Source organism: Cavia porcellus, unplaced genomic scaffold (assembly GCF_034190915.1).
Source record: "Cavia porcellus strain 051 isolate PalLab524CR breed Dunkin Hartley unplaced genomic scaffold, mCavPor4.1 scaffold_22, whole genome shotgun sequence".
NCBI classification, from domain to species: Eukaryota; Metazoa; Chordata; class Mammalia; order Rodentia; family Caviidae; genus Cavia; species Cavia porcellus.
In genome coordinates, this window is record NW_026947505.1 from 21,782,713 (window position 1) to 21,804,835 (window position 22,123).

At 36.9% G+C, this 22,123-nt stretch overlaps 1 protein-coding gene across 15 annotated transcripts in view; it reads right to left on the reverse strand.

The window, feature by feature from the left end:
• Syne1 (spectrin repeat containing nuclear envelope protein 1) overlaps positions 1–22,123 on the reverse strand; it is a 430,253-nt gene that overhangs the window by 303,934 nt on the left and 104,196 nt on the right. For 13 of the 15 annotated variants that reach the window (XM_063233318.1, XM_023564552.2, XM_013151061.3 and 10 more), the window contains 6 exons: positions 21,824–22,020; positions 16,017–16,126; positions 13,635–13,685; positions 10,008–10,115; positions 7,401–7,538; positions 6,033–6,197 (listed from right to left, as the gene is read on the reverse strand). In XM_063233318.1, the coding sequence (XP_063089388.1) occupies positions 6,033–6,197; positions 7,401–7,538; positions 10,008–10,115; positions 13,635–13,685; positions 16,017–16,126; positions 21,824–22,020 (769 nt within the window). The remainder of the gene's footprint in view (positions 1–6,032; positions 6,198–7,400; positions 7,539–10,007; positions 10,116–13,634; positions 13,686–16,016; positions 16,127–21,823; positions 22,021–22,123) is intronic. The other 2 variants (XM_063233321.1, XM_063233320.1) reach the window with 1 other exon arrangement.

Consider the following 22,123-nt stretch of genomic DNA (forward strand, 5'->3'; position numbering starts at 1 on the left):
CAAGGCATTTTGCCAGTGTTCAATGGAGTTTTTAGTTTCCTGGTAATCTCTTTGGATCTGTTTCATGTATTCTAAGTTATGTTTAAACTCTTCTTCAGAAGTATCTCTTTCTTTTCTGATTTCCTCAGTTCTTCCATCTGTGTTCTCTTGGGCAGGGCTTGTCATTTCTTTAATTAATCTCTCTATGTCTTGCCTCACTTGGGTCAGGAGTACCGCTTTAAATTCATCTATGAGGTCATGGAGGTATTTTTTTTTATTTCAGTTGATGCTGTGTCCAGTATTGGATGGTTACTGTGCTTGTTCTCTTCAGTGTTTACTTTTCCTGGACTTATTTTCTCATGCTGGGCAGCTGGAGTTTTTTTAAATTTCTATCTCTTGTCATGTTCTGGTTTCTTTCAGACTGGAGTGCTCTGGGGGTCTGTGGCCCTCTCCGTATTGCTTAGAGCCTTTCAGAAGTGTGTTGACTTGAGTTTTTGCTGTCCTCCCCAATTTTCTGTCATCTGGGGTAGGCAGGGTTGCAGGGACGGTGCAGGCTAGCCTCCAGCCTCTGTGCCAGTCTATCTGCAAATTAGGCCGTACTTTGTGGGTGTCACAGAATCGTGACTATTTTGTATCTGCTTATTGGGTCCCAACCAGATGCTTAGTTCAGCCCCAGCAGGTCCTGCCAGTTCTCTCTGTGCCAGAAGCAGCTGGCTAATGTCACCATGGCACAGGGTTCTGCCCAAATCCCAGCTGTCCTCTTCCAGATCTCTCTGTGCCAGGAGCGACTATGTAATGTCACCGCGGATGTGGGTCTGCCCAATTCCAAGATGTCTTCAACTAGTTCTCTCTATGTTGTTGATGCCGATATGGTGCCAGGCTCTGCCCACTTTCAAGATGTCATCCACCAGACCTCTCTACGCCAGGGGTGACTGTCTGATATCACTGAGCCGTGTGCTCTGCCCAACTGCAAAAAGTCTTCCATCACACTCTCCATGTTATTGATGTCACTGTGGTGGCGGGTTCTGCCCAGTTTCAAGATGTCTTCCAGCCAGCCACAGCAGCCACGGGACCCAGTCCCCAGTACTCACCAGGACTCAATGCAGGTCTTCCTTTTGGGTCTACTGCACACTACGCTGCTTGCCTTCAGTGCATTCCCGACACAGTGCAGAATGGTCAGAAAACTGCACGATGCCTGGCTTCGGAACTCTGGAGCTTCTCACAATCTCCTCCTGCACAGCCGGGCAGCCCTGGCTGCTTCACAGGGTCCCGGGTCTCAATTTTCAGCAGTCACCAAAAGCCAATACAGCTTTTCCTCTTGGGTCCACTGGTCAGTTTGTCACATTAAAGGTGTGGGATTTGCAGACTCCTGTTATCAGCCATCACAGTCTCAGCACGACCTTAAATTCTCCAGCTATGCTGTCTTGGTTAAAAGAATCGTTATCCATTTGTCTGGCCCTCTCCATGTTGTCATATTCTAGCATCTAATATGATTTCTCTGGAGAGACTCTCCGCCCAATTCCCTAGCAAGTCGCCATTTTTGAAAGTCGTCAGGTATATTTGTTGTCTTGATGAGAATAAAAATTATCTTTTACACAACAATGAAAAGAATATTCCCAAATATTCCTGTTTATATGTTTGTGAGTCATATAATTGTGTTTTCACCAATGTATTCCATCTTTGAGTCAGCCAGCCAGTGGAGTTGCCCAGCATGATCACATCAAACTGATGGACTGATTTAGTGCTATTGAGGATTCCTAGGATTTTAGTTATTCGAACTTCTCACCTCCAAAGTTTGCCTTACTATAGGAATTTAACAAATAGTTTTGAGTTGAATTGATCTTTTAATTGATACTGGCATTGTTTTATGATTCTTCCACTTTAAGTTCTTATGTTGGGGCTTAGAGGAGTTCCTGTCTTGATAAAGAGATCGATCGTTCTGAGATGTGTTGTGAGCATGACCTTAGTTCCTACTTGCCCATTTTTGCTTTTTGGTGTCACTTCATTGCATTCAATGGTTTTATCTTTAGTGTTTTTAAGCTTTTTTTAGTCTCAGATAATCATTCTGTCTGACTCCTGTCCCTCTCTGTATTTCCCTGTTCACTGTGTTTCTGGTTTATCTTGTTTACCAAACTCTGGTAGGGAAAATTTTATAGTTGTGCTCTTTATGGTTGGCCCATTGGCATGCCTTTCCTCTCCAGAATGATGCATGAAGGCCATCTGTCATATAGACATGGAAATGGAATACAGTTTAGTCTACACACCATCCAATGCCACCTGCATGAATATTTCTGTGAAATTTTACACTTATCTGATAAATAGCACTATTATATGATAGGACATGTTCTCTATGAGGAATATGTAAATCTGATTTAAATCTATTACATAAACAACAAATGCAGGGTTGTTTCTCAAATCTCTAGTTTGGAGGCAGAACAAATGGCTAAACCTTCACTGTCACCTGCACCTGTTCTCTGGTGCCACAAGGGACCCAGTCAAAGTCACAATTGATACATATTCTATGTGTTACTTAAAACGTTAAGGTAACTTCCTCTGTAATGGATATTCAAATAGGTTAAAGCAGTTTCAATTGTCCTAAGGTTTTGAGAGAAGTTATTGTATGACATACATGTTCAACTACTAATTTGTTAAATAGGAATTATTCATGTAACCATATATAGCATTTTCCCCTACTTTTATTATAGTGAGAATCTCAGCACAGACTTGTGTTTCACCTATGCTTTGGACAAGCCTAAACCTGGCTCAATCACAGGAAAACTTCTTGTTTCTTGAACTCATCCAAGGCATGAATTCGGGCACCCTCACAGCTTCCCCCACATTCAGAGAACTAAAGTTCAGGAGAGCAGACTGGAGTTGGTTGTGCATGTCTACACAGATGGTGCAGCTGTCAGAGCCATGCTGTCATCAGAAAGTCCGATGATATGGAGAGAGAGAGAGAGAGAGAGAGAGAGAGAGAGAGAGAGAGAGAATGTGTGTGTGTGTGTGTGTGTGTGTGTGTGTGTGTGTGTGTGTGCTGGAAGGGAACAGATAAGAGGCAATTAGCCTAAAAGTCTCTGAGCATTGGACCAATGAAATAGAATAGAGAAAAGTTGGTAGAGCACTTGCCTACCATGCACAAGGTCATGGGTTCAGTACTCAGCTACAGAACAAAAAATGAAAAAAAGATATATAGCCCAGAAATAAGGCCATACACTGATCAACTGATTTTTGTAGGAACTGCCAAGAATACAAGGCTTTGGGAGATCATCCCTTCAGTAAACACTGTTAGGAAAATTGAATATCCACATGTAGAAGAGAGAAAATGGACTTTCCCCTCACATTTATACAAGAATAAACTTAAAATAGATTAAAGATATACATATAAACCACAAAACTATAAAAACTAGTAGGAGAAGCCTGACTTTGGCTTGGGCAGTAACTTCTTACTTATTTCCCAACACCACAGGCAAAAGAAGTAGAAATAAGAAAATGGGACTGTACCAAGTATAAAAATCTTTAGAGCAAAGGAAATCATCAGTATAGTGACACGACAGAAAGAAAATGTTTTCTAATTGTAACTGGTGTATGAGGGTAATATGCAAAATATCCTCAACCAATAATCACAAGAAAATTGGTATTCGTTATGTGGTACCAGGGATCAAACATACAACCTCGTGCTTGCCAGGCAGGTGCTTACATCACTGAGCTAAATCCTTGGCTCAGAAAACTAGTATTGTTATTAAATGTAGGCACAGAACCTGAATAAACCTTTCTCAAAAGAAGACGTTCGAAGAGCAAATAGATAGAAAAAATGTTCAACATTTTAAATCTTACAGGGAAATATCATTTCACATCTGTTAGACTGACTAATATTTAAAACGTGAAAAGTAAGAAATATTGGCCAAGTATTGGCCAAGTACTGGCCAAGATGAGAGTATACACAAGAGGATACTATTCAGTTTAAAATAAGCCAAGAAATCCTGCCATTTTATATGAACTGAAGGACATTATGTTAAAGGAATAGAGAGAGAAATACCATGTTATCTGTCTCACTGGATGTATAATTTTAAAAAGTTAAATTCATAAACGTTGAGCGTAGCATGATGGTCATGAGTCTGGGGGCAGGGGGAGGGGTGGCAGGGAAAGGGAGACAGGCTGCACCAGGGGGGTGGAGTGAAGTTTAAACAGGAGCAAAACACTTTAGTCTCCTATCATAAAGCACAGGAACCTAACAAAAATGCACTGCACATTTCAGAATGGCTAACAGAGAGGATTTTAAATGTCCTCATCATAAAGCAATATAAATACTCCAAGTGAGGAAGCTATAACTAGCCTGATATGATCACTTTCCACAATGGATACATGTATCAAAATATCACATATATGTCAATTAAATATATATTTACATATAATTATATATATTATATAAGTCAATTAAAAATAAACATAAAATTGTCTGAAAGCACTGAGTGTAACTGACGAAAGTCTAACAATGAGTGAATTAGGCTGCTGAAAGATGGTTCACATGGACTAAATACTGCCTCTGGAAGCCTTGATTTATGAGTTGGCCTGAGGTTGAGTCTCTTGAGCTAAAAGACTCAGGAACTGACTTTACATTTCCATAGTCTAGAGTAGAAAATAGTCTTTTTACTTCCTTTGGGAATATAATGAACATAATAAATTACCACTATGTGGTCAGAGAGAAGTGTCTGTTGATCAGTTTATTTTCCACAATACAGTAAAACCCCACTATCAAGGCAAAGTGAATGGGATACACAAATTCAACTGTACAAAATGGAGGATTACATTCATGTGATATTAATGAAAAGCAGGGTTTTAGTTAGACCCGCACTACTACAAAACGCCAAGAGGAATTATGTTGGAACTTACATGCAATTAATCATATATTAAACCACAAGGGTCCCAAATGACTAAGAGCCATGAAACCCTAATTTCACACCTTCTCCCCCACCCTACCCCATGGAATCAGGCCACTTTCAAAGTGAAGGCAGGGATGAGGTCTAGAGTCAAGGCCAGTCACTAAGCACCTTTGTAGGACCTGTGAGTTTCTTTTTTAAAAACATACATACATATAAAAGTTGTATTTTTACACAATGGAGTACTACTCAGCTCTAAAGAATGATCACATTGAGATATTTATAAATAAGTGGGTGCAGCTTGAGACCATACTCATAAGCGAAATAAATCAAACTCACATGTATAAATACCGAATAGTTTCCCTAGTGTAAGAAATGGTAAGAATACATAAAAGTATGTGGTAATCATGATTCCACATTATATTGTTTTGAAACCTGATAATGTTTTCATTCATTAATTGGAATGGTTTTATTCTGGGTTGTTTGATTTTATTGTCTGTGATGCTATGAACAGTTATTTTGAAGAAAACAAGACATTATAATAGCTAGTGCTGATTTAATATCAGCTTGTTTTGAAGCCCCATCCAGCTTTTGTTTTGCTGTCTCCATCAGTTTTATCATGTTGTATCTTACTGGATTTTATTATATGTGATAGTGTAAACAAAAATTTTATAGTCAAGGAGATAATATAGAAACCGTTGTTCGTTTTCTGTTAGTTGGTTCTAAATACCCTGTAATACTTTTACCCTCTTGAATGGTTTTACACTGTCTTGATATGTTTGATAGTACACAAAGGCATACTCAAATGTTTCAACAGTAAGTACTGTTATGTCAGGTTATCCTGTGGTGAAACACTACACTGCTTAAATTGTTCTGTTCTGGCCTGTGTTGTTATGTCCTCTTCCATCTTAATCTCCCCTTTTTTATATTTTTTTAAATTAAAAAAATAAAAACATACATACATACACAAATAGCTACAGGTAACAAAGATAGCTCAGGGCTACTGGAAAATGTCTCAGCAAATCAACCTAGTGGAATTCCCACTAATGAGCACAGGAAAGGCAAGGTAGACCTGTGAATCCGTAAGGACCTCTGTGCACTGGGTATAACAAGAGAGGTTCACCAGCGCAGGCCACATCTGCGCTATCAAAAAAGCTTTGCAGACATAATGTTTACCTTATGCTGCTCGAGTTTCCGTTGTATTGTGTTTGCAGTTTCCTCATGGGCCTGCTGAACAGCTATTTCCTCTTTCAAGGCCACCTCTGCCCTGTACAGCCAGGCACCTATAGTGCCCAGGGGTGCCGGGAGCGATTTGTCAAGCTGGCTATGCCAATCAAAGAGCTGGAATTAAAAAGAAATAGAAAAATAAAATAACTTCATACAGAAGACAGTCCCTAAAAGTTCCTCAAGTGATTTTTAAGTTTACACATAAGGCTTAAACTTAATGAATGCAGACTATTTAATAAGTGTTGAACAAATACCTATGTTCTGAGTGTGACGCTATGGAGACAGGGACATATTAGTCACAGCAAATTCTGAGGAATTAGAACACTTCTCAGACATGGAAGGATATTACTGGGAAGCTGAAGCAATTGCTTTCTTTACAGGAACAGTGTAAAATACCTACTGGCTTTCAGTGTGGTTTTTGCTTAAAGAAAAGAAGCAGTTTTTCTCACATGCTCAAGGATGCAGCAGTTACAAACCATTGGTAGGAATCTGGTGGACCCACTAGAACCCCATTAATACCTCCCATATATCCAAACAATTTTGGAAGAAGTTGTGGTTATCTAGACAGCTCTAGACAAAGATGAGTTCTTAGGATTCTCTCCATATGCGAAAAATTCTCTAGCATTCTCTCAATTTCTTCAATTTTTCACAAATCTCAAGCATCATTCTATGGTTTACTATACTGTTGTTGAGTAGAGTTGATGGAAAAAATGAGGCTATCAAAGTAAGTAAGAAATAGTAAATTTGAGTCAAACATTCCTCTTAGCTGTAGAAGAGGCCCAGAGGTTTGAAATCTAGGTCTGTACGAATTCATGAATAATGTTAATATGGAAGACACTCACTAGTTGTCCTTCACATTCATGAATGACTAGATAAGAAAGGATGTTTATATTAAACATTACAAAATTTTATGGCTACCTCGAAAGATTATTAACCACTGATGAGACACAGAAAACACAGGAAGTGATCAACTCTCCATTCCCAGGAATCTTCTACGAGAGTCACCTAGTGTAAACAATCCAGCACTAACTTGTGTAGAGTGAGGAGTAACCCAGAAGATCTTCCATGATTTCAGTCTATCACTGGTCAACAACCATCATGCTGTCCTATCATGTGAAGGAAAGGCAAGGAAGGTAAACAGCAAGCACTTCTCACCAGGTTACAGAAAGTCTAACAAGAGGGCAAATAGTGAGTCTCTTCTTGACTCAGACAGAGACAGCAAGACCCGATGGATGTCACTGCATAGGGGAAGAATAGGCAACCTATTCTTGACTAAATTACATAAGCTGTAAAGAAATTAATCATGGGGTAACTTACCCTGGAGGACAGTCTGTCCCAGGACTGTTTTACCAGTGCTTGGTCAAGTGATAATTTACCATCTCTAGTTAACGGCTGTATTAAATGTTCAATCTGTTTCCTTTTTATTTCGTATTGAATTCTGAAGTGCTTAAATGACTAAAAGAAGAAAATCAGCAACAGGAAAATCAGCAGTGAGTCAAAAAATAAAAAGAAAAGAAGCAGCAAAGGAAACCGTATGTTAAAATAGCAGTTATTTATATAGAGAAATAGTCAATACATGCTATTGATAATACCACTAATGGTAGTGATGGTACTAACAGAGGATCCCACTCCTTAAGCCCTGACTATGAATCTGATCCTGTGCTAAGTGCTTCTCCATGCCATGCTCGGTGGCTCTCTCCTCAGCCTGACTCATAGACACGCATTATTCTCAAACCCAGAAGTGACAACAAATACTAAAAACACAGGCAAATAGAAGGACTAAAGCCTATCTGTGGGGGTGAACTTTTGGCAGTCATGTTGTTGTGCTTTTACGGTACAAACTATGTTAATATATTGGATATTTTTCTAATATAAAGCCTCAGTATTCAGGTTTACTTGACACTTTCCCATAAATAAGTGGGGTTTTAGATTGTAGTTTGGCGTTCAGTTTCTAAAAGGTTCACCGTAGCTGACTAGAGATTTTCACGTCTAGCTAAGTAACGTACACCCCAGTCCATGTTTGTCATAAAGAACAGAAAACAGGAGTATATACCTATGCTGATAACATAGTGGCTTTACTTCAAAGTATAAAGCAATTTACAAAATAGTTACATATATCAAAATAAAGCTTAAAGATATCTAAATTTATTGTGTTTAAGTGTTTAAGCAACACTTTGTAAAGGGTTAATTCAGGGCTTTTATTTACATAGTAATCTTTTGCCTTAATTTCATGACATTAAAATATTAAATATGCCACAGTATAGTTAAAGTAAATTTGTAACACATAAGCACTGTCCTTTTAAATTTCTACATTTTACATTAAATTAGCATATCTTCAAAATGAGACTTCAGTCCAAATATGATTGGAAAACACCAATAAAATATGCAGTTGAGTTACAGAACAGGCGAATGGCCTTACAGAATGCAGAAGAAAACACGCTGAAAAGGATTTCAGAATTCTATGCACACATGTCAATTCACACAAAGAACACTAGGGGGGGACAGTGAATAAAACTTTACCACAGGTTTATTTGCTATTTTTCTAAATTGATGACATTTTAAAAACATTAAAATGTAAAATCAATCTTTAATCTTATCCAAAAGAATTGTATGTCTGAAAAAACTGAAAAAATAGCATTTATTGGTAAGTTGAAGTAAGAAAAAAATGCTGATCACATGATGAACAGTTGAAAGAAAATTTTCTGTATGTGTATATTCTAGAGAGTCTCTAACCTTGTTTTTAAGCAACTGATAATCACTTTTGCCACTCCCAAAATGTTTATAGTTTATATTTTATATTTTTCTAAACTTGTTTCCGTCTCATAATATAACATCTGAAAATCACAAAATTTTATAGTTTGAAGTATACTTTTTGATGATTTATGCTAAAACTAATCCTAATGGACTAATTAATTCTACTCTAGGATTTCTGTTGTCAGTTTACTATTTAATCATCGTTAATGATCTTATCAAGAAATTTTGGACTGGAAAATAACACAGTGAACTTCAAAGAAAAATATCACATTGATAATAAACATACATGTATTGCTTTGCCATGTTCAATAAATATATTGGAGCTTTGATTCATTTAAATTTAGGCTTATTTATATTATTATATAAAATCACACGTTAGTACCAAAGTTAAATCCTTTGTGGTCTGCCATGTTGAATCTTTCACATCGCTATAACTTTTTGTAGCCAAAAGTGACCAAAATATAATGTAGATTTGAACACACTATATAATCTAATGCAGAATACACTAGATTTAGTTTTGTCACTAAAATGAAGTAGTGTTTTAAGTAAGAGGAAAACAATGCAACACAGAATGAGTCACAATGTTTTAATAGGAAAATCTGCTATAAAACTTTATGTCTTGGAGGTGAAAACTGGAATTGGAAATCCAGTTAATGACCATGTACCAATATGCGGAATAACAACCAACTCTGAGATCAACTTGGACGTAATGCTGTAGAACTAGGAAGATCTCAGGAGAAACTGGGTCCTTTAATGGACCCACTCGAAATAGTCACACAGCAGTTTTTTTTTTTATTAAATTCAGTTCACTTTGTAGTAATTGTCACTTGACTCATCAGTTGTTTATTTATCTATCGAATGGGCTTCTGTGCTAGGTAACATCTATAAAACCATAAATTACAGGGAAAACAATGACTCCTGGCTTTTGTTCTGGACCATCATGGTGGCACCTCAGAGCTCCCTCTACAGGCTGTACAATACAACTCAAAGCTGCCCGTGCAGATAAAAACATAATTATAAAGTTATATGCCAGTTTAAAATAGTGCATATTATTTCTTGAAAGACTTTTTCATCCACGTAATTTGAAAGATTAAAAAGACTAAATGACATTATGAAAATCTTACCCATGAAAAGTTTTTGAAAACTTGAAATCTATTTTCAACACATTACCTGATATTTATCCTGCAGATTTGATTCTGTCACCTGTGCCCTTGTCACATCTCTTTCAAATTGTTCTATCCAAATTTTCATTTCTTTCAGAATTAATCTGTCTTCTCTCTGGAAAGCAGCAAACATTACAATTTTATCTGTAACCAAGCATTTACTCAGTTGATTAGACTTCACCTTTAATACTTTCCAATGCTCTCAGAAACAATTTTTCTCCTCTTTCCTCCCACCCCTTTGGGAATACTTTTAGGAAAAAGTAATTCTAGAAAAATATTATTCTTGTTAATACTGAAATTATCTACCCCCATTGTTTCCCTCAATGCTAAGGGAACTTGCTGTTCCCTTAAGTTAGAGCACTAACTTAATAAAGAAAATGTGCTCAGAAAAGTAGGTTTTGAGTCCAAAAATACTCCAAAATGGCAGCAGCTGGAGTGCAACCACACGCTTGCGGGTGTTTCCCAATCCAAGGCCATTGGTAAGCCAGAGGACTCTTCTGTACAGGATTAACTCTGACAGACCCCAAGGAGGTACTGTCATTAGTTGTCCATGTTGCTTTCTTTAAAATGATATTTGGTATTACAATATAAACTTCAAATCGATGGCAAACACATTTATCTGGCTCAATAGCATTCCTAGGTCCTTGCAGCATGGTTCCTCCTAGAGAGTCACCAGGTCACCTGTTGAACAAATACACCCAAGATTCATTTACATGTTTCCGTGAATAACAACAGGCGCTATTCTAGTATGTACTTTGTGAATTCAGGTTTTCATCCCTATTTCATCATTATTATTTGCAGCATAATCATAAACATATTTGCCACGATGTTTGTGAAATTTGCAAGGGGTTTTCAAGTACAGCATCTCTTTTTTCTGCCCACAGTCCTGTGACACAGGCTAAAAAGAATCTCCTCATTGACAGGTGAATTGTACAAGTAGAAAGAATGCTGTTTATACGGGCAGGTAGAACAGAGTTAAATTTTGATGGGGACATATACTAGGTCTGTGTTCTAGGCTTTCTCTGTCTCTGTCTCTGTCTCTGTCTGTCTGTCTGTCTGTCTGTCTGTCTGTCTGTCTGTATCATCATCATCATCATCATCATCATCATCATCATCATCTTTTGTGGAACCTTGACACACCCTATGGTTCTGCTGACAGCTGGAGTTTGTCTATGTTATATGGAGGACAGAAATTGGCACAGACTGCTGGTGTGGTCCATGACCTCTTTCACTTTCTTGAGCTCCAGACACAGCTGTCCGTTTCCCAAATACTTATCTTTCCATTTTCCTATGCACCATTACTGGGAAGCTTTGCCTGATCCAGAGGTCTGAGCCATGGATCTGTGACCACTAATCGTGATATGTGAACTTGAATGAATTAAGAAAACTCTAGCAGATTAGGAAAGCACAGTTTCGGATGTGTCCATGGATGACTGACCTACAGGCCAGCAAATTGAGGGGAAAACCTTCCCCAGTTGTGGGTGGCACCAACCAATGGACTTGTAGCCTGGATGGAATAAAAAGGGAAATAAAAGGATGTGTCCCCATTCTAAGAAGTTCAGATCTTGCTGAGGAGACGCGTTCTTTGCTCCTGTCTTTGGACATCTGTCTGTCTCTATGTTTCCAGTCTCTTCAGCCTTCTAACGCAGACTCTCACTAGTGACTGTCCAGTATGCTTTCAGGCCAGCAACCTTGGACAGATGCTGCATCCTTCATTTTTTTTTTTCTTTTTCCTGCAGCTTCTACCTTCTTGGACTGAACAGCAGCTAGATCATCCTCTAGTTCTCTAATACACAAATGACCATTACAGACTCTTCTGTCTGGTCCTGTAAGCCACCTAATAAATCTTTCATAGTTATTCATATATTTTTATTGATTCTGTTCCTGTAATTAAGCCTAATTAGGGTTTAGCTTCTACACAAGTAGTTCACAAATGTTAGTGTGCATTAGAACTATCTGGAAGGACTGTAATAATTGAAAGGTTAGGCATACATGCAGACTTTTTTGGCTCAAGAGTTCTGGAGTAAAACTGAACTGTTTCTTTCTATCGCTAACATTCACAAGTGATCCCGAGACTGCTGGTCTGCCGACTGCACTCTCCCGTCCTCCATGGCATCCTCATGTATGTTTTTATATTTAGTGCCTAACACAGTGTCAGTCAACACATTATTATAGAATCACGATTACTGAATGACATAGTTACTAAGGGAAGAAAGTTGAGTTGGATCCTGCAAAGCTTCAGCCCTTCTCATGGGGGTCACGAATGATCAGGTGAATGTAATTAGGGCACAGTTTTATTGGCAATTGATTTTCATGCCCAGATAATTCATTTTAATGAACTCAGAGGAAAAGCTGTTGTTGATCTATCTTCAAGGTCTGAGAGGTCAGTGTGACATTCATGCATGGGACCCATATCACGGTGAGTACGGGACTTCACTGCCTTCGAGGACAGGCTACTCATCAGCTTCTGCATCCGAAATGCACTTGGGGCTGTTCCTCAGAGCAGCTGTTTGTCATTAATTAAAATTACTTCACCAAGCCATCTGAGGATTATGTTCTTAAAATAACTTTATAAGAGTTCATTTAGTAAATTATTTTTTTCTGCTGGTGGAAAAGTGTCAAGGAAAATGCAAAAAGTAAGAGATATGACCATTTACACACATAACACTGTTTTGTTCTAACAGGAAAATGAAGTGAAAAGCAGTAGTCTCAGATTCCATTAATTTAGTGGATATTTTCAATTGGTAATTTTCACATGCATTCAGATAACATGGAGTTTGTTTGCCTGCAAACCACCCTAAGCTCCAAGTAACATTCTCTCTCTCTCTCTCTCTCTCTCTCTCTCTCTCTCTCTCTCTCTCTCTGTTTTTGTCTTCATCTCTCTCATGCGCGCGCGTGCGCGCACACACACACACACACACACAGGCACATTGGTACTTTTGTGCCAGATATATATATATTTATGTTTCACGTGGAAAATGAACTAAAATTAATTTAGCATCTGATGTGAAATTGTTACTTCTGACTTTCTACACCAGGGTTCATGTAAACTCTACTGCACTGATATTTAACCCCAAACCAAAATGTAATATAAAGAAATATTGCAAGATAGCACAAGGACTTAATCATTTGGAATGAGCAAGTATTTAAAAGCATTCATTTCACAAGTATTTCTGAGCACCTATTTTATGTTTTTGAATTTTACTTGCCAGATGACCTGACACTGAGTAGAAGAGATCTGAAGAAACTCATCCTGAAAAACTAATTGAATAGTGCACTTACCCTTTTCCGCTTAATATTTTAGGGTATAAAAATCAACTTTTAACATTGTTTTTCATGCCACATTACAAGAAATCAATCATAGTTATTGCATTATTTTTATTAGTGCCGTTAAGTTTAAAAATCCTTATAAGGAAAGATTAGTGTGCAAGTCCATGGAGGGCTTAGACTGTCACTAACAGTTAAGAGCACACAAGCAGGTTATTTGCCCTGTTAGAAAGAAAACGACTGCCATGACTGAAAGATTAAAAGAAACATATACATAAGGACAAATACATGCAAAGGAGTGGCTAGAAAGCTGCAGAATGTAGGATATAAGAAACAGGGCACGAATTCAAGATCCCTTAGATCTTACCTTAAAATTTTGGGTAGAATTTGCAAAAGATTGGAAAACTTGTAGTATTTCCTAACAACATGAAAAGACAATACAATACAAACATAATATAAACCAGGAACAAAAATTATACAGAAAACCAGAGAATCAATGGAGAGGCAACTGTCTATTAACTGCAATAATTAAATGGTACAAATATTTTAAGATGTTTCTGTAACTTCTAATAAGTCAATGCAACTATTTGGCAAATGATATTTTTGTTTTAATTTGGAGTGGCAAAACATACATAGTTTATGAATGCATTTTGAAATAACATTAAACATTTTAGGAGAACTCTGTGGTGGAGAAGTACACAGACTCAGATTTTTTTCTCTGCCAGTATTCCAGTTATGTACGTGTCTCAGAGCCCCTATCACGGTGGTAGCTGGGCTATGCATCTGAGAGCAATGAGGGGTACTTGATATAGTGGAAGAAGGGATGACTGAAAAAACCCTGTAAGTATATTAGAAAAAAAGAGAAACAAATAGATCCATTTTGTGTATTTAAGACTCAGTAATAATTACCCAAGGAATACCTTTTTATTACTGTATTATTGTAATATACAATAGTTACATTGATTTTGGGGAAACTTGATCATTTTCAATTCAAGGAATACCTTAAGGGAAAATTTTTCTTAATTGTTCTTAGTACAGTGAAAAAAAATCACAAACAAAACCAGATGTAAATTCATCTAGGTAATTTAAGGGATGAAAACCACATTAAAACTTGGCTTTCTCTGTGCTGCTTCGGATGAATCTGATATGCTTTTAAAGTTCCTTCTTCACACAGCAACATCCATGTTCACTCATGTTATTTTGAGGTGCTCCTTAGGAGTTTTTGCTTTACTAACTACAGGTAAAGTATTATGGTGGTCAATGTTTGGGCCAGAATCCTACCAAGAAACAAAAAGTGATTCCTAAAACTATTGTTTTTTAAGAAGCTAGGAAAGCTCTCTCAAATGTCCTATTAATTTCATTCAAGAGATTTAGAAAAGAACACTGTGTTTTGTTTTGTTTAATTCTTTCATAAACTGACTGATTTATAAATATTAGTGTAATAACTTTTCCTACTTGAAAACTTCATCTTATGCATCTCTGATATTTGTCTGCTTTAGGCATATTTCTATGTATTTAGAAAAAATTAAATATATATATATGTATTTTTGTTTGTTTGTTTGTTTGTTTTGAGATGTTCTTACTGTGTAGTTCAGGATGGCTTTGTACTCATTGCAATTCTTGCCTTAGACTCTCAAATTCTGGAATTACAGATGTGTGCCACCACACCCAGCTAGAAAATATATTTTAGAAGCTTTGGTTTTTTTTAGTGTTCTCCATTGTAAAATAAAACTACTTCAAACCTCCACTTGAGATCTTAGAAGTAGAAACAGGCAATTATAAAAATTCTTGAAAATTCCATTTATTGTTTTCCATGATGCCATTTCGCCTTATAATTAGTTTTAAATTCAGCAGTGAATCCATCCTTGTATAATAAAAAAACACAATAAGATTTCAAAAATATTAAAATAGACATACCAATTCTTGTTGCAGATAGGGAAACTAGGCATTCGGGCATCTTGGATGAATTATAAAATGGGACACATTTTCTAGGTAAATTTGAAAAATATTTCCAAATGGATTAAAATTATGCATGCCCTTTGGCTTAGGAATTCCATGTCTAAGAAACAATTTTATCAGGCTTTATTGTTTAAAAATATTATTTATAATAAAAATATCAGAAATTTCCAACAATTGTTTGGATAAACTGTTGTACACACATGTGACAGTTCACCTACCCTTTTATACTTCTAATGGAAAAAGATTATAAAATGGTGTGGATACTAAGATGAAATTTTGTTAAAATATTATGTATGTATATAAGCATAGAAGGATATTGGGAATTAACCACTATCACATTAAATATTCCCCCCTGTAGAAGTTTTCCTAGCAGGGAAAGCACAGATAATTTTTCTTCTTTTTCCTCGTTTTTTTTTTTCATTTATATCAAAGAACATCCATCATTTATCATTTGAAAGCTTCAAGTCAAAATTAGATTTTGTCCAATCAAAATAGAACAAGAAAACTCAAGGTCAAATCATGTGATAGTCATAAAATCGCTTCAATCCTCACTGTAGTCAATGGATTTCCCACTATTGCTGTCTTAATCTAGTATATTCATCAGTATCACATTTTTATCACTTATTGTCAAAACTAATCACTTCTTCCAGGAATCACTTTCCCTTTTGGTGACATCTATCCCTCTCTGTTAAAATGCATTCCAATTTATTTTTTTGAAAACAGTATCTATAAAAAGCTGAAGCACCATCACTGAGTGTATCATCAGGAATTAAAGAAAACAGATACCTACATCAGTCTCTTGCCCCTCAGTGCCTGTGCTGTGGATGTCAGGATAATGTTTCAGAAACTGGGCCACATAAGTCATAATGGACTTCTCATCTGGTTTGTCTACATCCACATCTGGAAAAAATAAAGTAAAATATGATTAAACTAATTAGCATTAATTGGGTTTAAACAATACAAGTTTTCAATCTATGTATTGTGAAATACTGTCCTCAGTATAGAATAAAAATAAAATTATTATTAAGACTGTTTGGGGGAGGAGGAAGAATTTAGTCAGGATGAAACTTTTTAAAAGCTTGCAGACTATTTTTTTATGGCCAGGTATCGGTAATGCACATGGCCCACAAACATTGCTTTAGAAGAATATTTGATTTTTTAGTCTCTTCACTGTGCAGCATTCTGTCTGAATTACTGTACTTTTTGAGGGAGAGACTGCCTGAAAAATCTTAGTCATTGTGGTTTTAAAGATATGAATATTCATCTAATAAAATCACTACCATAAGTCAGGAAAAGGAATTTTTTACAGATATAGTAGTTACACAAATGTCAGATACTGTAAATAAGTCCTTAAAATATCCATTTAAACATAATAATAATTGTAACAATTTTCAGAGCACACATACAGCCAAAAGCAAACCGAACAAACCCCAAATGCTATAGTCGAAATATGAAACCATCTTAATATTTTAGAAAGGATCCTTCTGATTAAGCTAGTAAAGTAGTATTTTTAAAATGCTGCAACTCATTTAACTTAAAATGAAACAAAAAATACTGTTTTTGGAATTGTTTAGATGACTTAAATATGATTTTAAAAATAAGGTGATTAGGCTGGGCCTGTGGCACATGCTTGTAATTCCAATGCTAGAGAGGCTGAGGCAGGAGTTCATGAGTTCAAGGCCAGCCTGAACTACATACATAGCAAGACCTTATTTCAAGAAAAAAGAAAAGAAGAGAAATAAAATGATCATTGGTTGATGCTGAAGAAGGAGGTGAAGAATGAATAAAACTCTTTAATGAAATGTGAAAGTGGAAAGGAAACAACACATGACTCAACATACTATGTGCTATTCAATATATATGTGTATAAAGTATAAAATAATTTTTATAATAGTTATGCTCTATTTAATCTGTACCTGTAAACATGTATACATTCAAGTTGGCTAAATAACTTTCAAGAGGGAAATTTTTATTTTGAGGCAACCTCAGTTTCTTGCAATGGCTGTTCAATAACTTTTTGTGCTCCCCTTTCATCCTGCACTAGGAAAAGTCTTGACTCTCTCACATCCTCTCAAGCTGAAGGCTGCGACTTCTGGGCAATTTCTCCCTCTGCTTTGTTGTGAAGAAACAATATAGAAAGGCCTGTACTATGTCAGTGAACATGGAGGGAGCAGAGAAGGATCTTCCTGGGGCAGGGAACCTGCCTGAGTCCTCCCATCCCAGAGGATGCCCACCCAGATTCCATAGCTTTCTCGTGGACGGGTAAGAGTATCTTTTCTGTTTTCAAGCTAGAAATGTTCATTATGAAATCCCATCTTTAAACCAATATTTGTTTTACTGTATATTTACAGTAACACATTTGTTAATAGAGATTTTTGTAACTTCCAACCCGAAAAATAAATCATCACATTTGGAAAATTCCCTTTGGTACTGTTATTTCTTTTATTTTTTTAAATTTTATTTTAAAGAGGGTGAAATTAAACACAACAAAACAATATAAGAAAGCATGTAAGAAACACAAATTTCAAAGCAAGACAACCGGAGATCTTCACTATCCATGATATTGTCTCTTGTTTTCTTCCAAATGGTTGTCCATATCTTCACACATAGTGAATTCATACCAAACAACAGTATAAAACTGATCCAAACAGGATGATGAAGGCATTTTAGGTCTTTCAGACCAGACAAGAAGAAAGTCAACAATGTCTGTCATAGTGTTTCTCATTCTCTTCAAAATAGCTGCCCATACCTTCACATATGATGAAATCAAACAAAACAGACTAAAATCACTCTAAACAGAATAATAGTATTGATGGATTTCACATCATGACTTCACAGAATCAGCACTGGGTAAAGTAGTGTCTCTTTTTCTTCAAAGTAGTTGTTCATTCCATTATGTATTATATATTCAGTTCTCATAAACTGTTTAGAAGCTCTATGCTTGCATGAGTCTCTACATGTGTATCTATCCTTTCTGTATTAGAGGGGAAAACAAAACAAAGCAAGAAAAACCAAAACAAATTCCTAGAAAAACATGAAATGAACAAATCATATGAAACCACAAGACAAGGTGATCTACAATGGTTACTATGATGTCTCTCGTTATCTTCAATAGAATTATCTATATCATCAGGCATAGGATAATTGAACATAGCAGTACATAAAAATATTAATAAAAATAAAACATTGGAGATACTGTAAGACTTCAAAAGCAGGTAATAGTCAAATCAGACTGGGAATTCCTAGTGAATCTTGTCATCTTCAGAGTAGTTGCCTATACTCTCAGACTTAATACTATCAATCATAACAGATTTGAATAAAATCAATCAAGAGAAAACAGCGATCTAACAAATCAGATTCAAATAAGATGAGTCATAATAAGACAGTGTAAGTTATACAAGGCTTCAGATTAAGTTAATAAGACATTAAGGATGGTTACCATAATATATCCTGCTATTTTGGGGATAGCTGTCTGTGTCCTCAAATCTAGTACAAGTAGACAAACTAAAACAGAATATAATCAACGTGGTGGGAATAATGTGTAATTTAAATCCTAATACACTATTAATAATATCCTCTGCCTTCCTTTCTTAGACAGTTCCTCCCCTTTCACTTTCACAGGATGCACTGTACATTTTGGGTCCAACTAACTCCTTTAGTTTATAGATTGGGAGGGCAACCTGTTACTTACCTAAGTGGTTCTGAACCTTTGTAGCCCTGGGATTGATTTTAAGTTGTATTCCTTTATCTACAAAAGCCTCAAGGTTTTCTTTCATTGTAGCTGAGTAGGTAACTCTCTACTGCACAAAAATATCATGTCTTTCCAACCTATCTGTAGGAGCTGCATGAGTTGCCCCTATTTCTTTCTGTTTCCCTGTCACATAGAGCATTGTTTTCTCATATTTGATTTTTGGTCCATAAACTCTCCTCAAGGTTAATTATATTTCCTATACAGAGCATCTCAGTGGACCCTATCTCATGATCTACTCTGCCTGTGTTTCTTTTTGTTAGTTTATCAAGGCCATTTATGTTAGAGATTATAGCCAACCTTCTCTGCCTCATTTCTGCTATGCTATTTTTCTGCCATTGGCTGTCTACTTTTCTCCTTCATTCCACTGTCTGCCCTATTCATTGAGGCCTCTCTGTCACTGTTCCTGAAATTCTGGTGTTTTTTTCTCTCTCTCTAGAATGTCCCTCAGTATTTTTTGTAGGCTTGGACTGGTGGTCATGAACTCCCTCAGTTTCTCTTTGTCATGGAAACATTTTGTTTCATTTCACCATTAATTTTGAGAGACAGTTTTCCAGGGTACATCAATCTGGGTTGGAGGTTATTTTCCTACAGGGCTTGAAATACTTCATTCCAAGCTCTTCTTAATTTGATGGTTTGTGTCAAGAAGTCTGCCATTGGGGCTGGGGATTTAGCTCAGCAGCATAAGTGTCTGCCTTGCAAGTGTGGGGTCGTAAGTTCGATCCCTGGCACCGATAAAAAAGAAAAAAGACAAAAAAAAAAAAGAGAAGTTTGCATGATTTGATAGGTTTTCCTTTATAGGTGATCTCTGATGGCTTTTAATATTTTGTTCTTGTGATGAATTTCTGAGATCTTGATTATTATATGTCTGGGTATAGCTCTGTTTTGGTTGAGGGGGCTGGAGTTCTGTATGCCTCATACATCTGAATATCATTTCTTTTCCTATGCTTAGGAAGTTTTCCTTAATTATTTCTGTGAATAGCCTTTGTATTTCCTTTGTGTTTACCCCTGCTTCTTCGCTCACATTTTTTATTTTTAAGTTATAGATCCTCTTGTCATCTTTTAGTCTTTTTATTTTTACTTGTTTCCTTGTTATTTTTAAGAGATCTTTCCTTTCACAATCACACATTGCAAATCTATCTTCAAGTTTTGTTAATCTTTCTTTAGTTTTTTTCAGGCAATTTTGCCAGCTTTCAATGGGGTTTTTAATTTCCTGGTAATCTCTTTGAATATATTTCATGTATTCCAGGTTTTTTTATATTCTTCATTGAATGTTTCTCTCCTTTTTTGTGTTCCCCATTTTTCTATCTGTGTCTTCTTGAGAGGTGCCATTTCTTTTATTACTCTTCTTATATCTTGCTTTACTTGTATTAATATTTCAGTTTTGAGATCATCTATAATGTCACAGTGATATTTCTTTATGTAAGCTGATGTTGTGTCTGATATTGCATGTTTGCTGCCCTCAGTTTCTTCTGTATTTACCTCTCCTGAACTGATATTTCCTGGGTTGGGGGCTGGAAGCTCTTTCTTATTTCTGTCTCTTGTCATGTTTCTGGTTTCTTCCATACAGGTGAATGGTGGAGGTCCCAGTCCATTTCCTTGTTATTTATGGTTCTTCTGAAGCATGCTGACTAGAGATTTCTGCCCTCTCCAGTTTGCTGTTGGTCATTGAGATGTAAGCAGGGACAGTGTAGCCTGGACCCTCCTCTCTAAGCCAGTCAACCAGCTGGGGCCTTCACTACATTAGTGTTTGCCATGTGGACAGAACTTGGTCAGGACAACTTCGGGGACAGTTCCTTGGCTATTGGGTCCCAGCCAGGGATGTAATCCAGACCAAGCAGATCCCACCAATCTGCTGTGTGCAGGGAGCAACCAACTGAAGTCACTGCTATTCCTTGTTCATGTCCATCCTGTGCAATACCAATATGTCATCTGGTTGGTCACCCCTTTTCCATGGGAGGGTCAAATTCCAAGCACTCACTGCAAGTGGGTTAGTGCAGGTCTCCATGCCAGCTCTGTTCTCTGTTGGGCTCACCAACCCCGGACCTCAGCGCGACTGTTGCTCCAGCAGCGAGAGCGCCACAATTGCGAGCTGAGTAGCTCCAGCAAGAGCACCATGACCTAGAGTCTAACAGGCTCCTGTGGGAGCACCACAACTGTGAGGTTGACCGCTCCTTTCCCTTTAGTTTCTTCCTGGGTTGAGAGGATTCATCTCCCTCCTTCTGGTTTTCTCCATGATGGTTTTTTCCAGCATCTGAGCTGTTTCTCTCAGAGACACATCCTGTTTTGCTGCTTACTGATCCACCATATTTAGCTCCTGGTACTTTTATTTCAAAGTAGCAAATGAATTTATAAAAGTCATTGGAATTGCCTTTTGAAGGTTTGAAAGAGGTAACTCTATTTCTAGGTCTTAAAATTCACAACCTTACCAAAAATGTGGCAAACAATCAGAATGAAAAATGTTAGTGAGTCATTTGGCTTGTTAGGATGACAGAAACCCAAACACTGGAAGGCTTACCAGCATTTTAAAGATTTGATTCAAGATCATATCTTCAGAAGCACAGAGTAATCACCTTACCCTTTCTTACACCTTGCTTCCATACACACACTTCTAAAGCTTTTACCCCAGACTTAAGTGTATGAACCCAGATCCCCAATTGCAGCACTGATGCTGCAGAACAGTCATCATGTATTGCTCCCAAATTTATACAGAAGAAAACTGGTACAGAAAGATATTATTTCTTCTCATTTTTCTTCAGCTTTCTGTCCCCTTATTCTGAATTTTCATCCATACAAATGTACTGTGGGGAAGTGATGGTTTGCTCTCTCTGAATGACTATTCAACATACCTTCAGGATCCAGCAACCTTGGGATGCCCAATTGTGTTTCTGCAATAGCAAAAGCATCCTCCAGATTTTCTCTGTTAGATCTGCCTTTCACCTTCTCCAAGTCCACCAGCGTGGGTTGAATGGCATGGATAACGAAATGAAAGGCAACCCCATTCCTCCAGCTTCGTCCAAAATCTTTTACTTCTATTCCAGTCTGCCTAGTGTGACAAACACAGGAAACAATGTCACATTCTTAACATATGCAAGCACTTTCTTCAGGGTCTTATGCAAAACTCAGTGCATTTCACCCATATCAGTTCA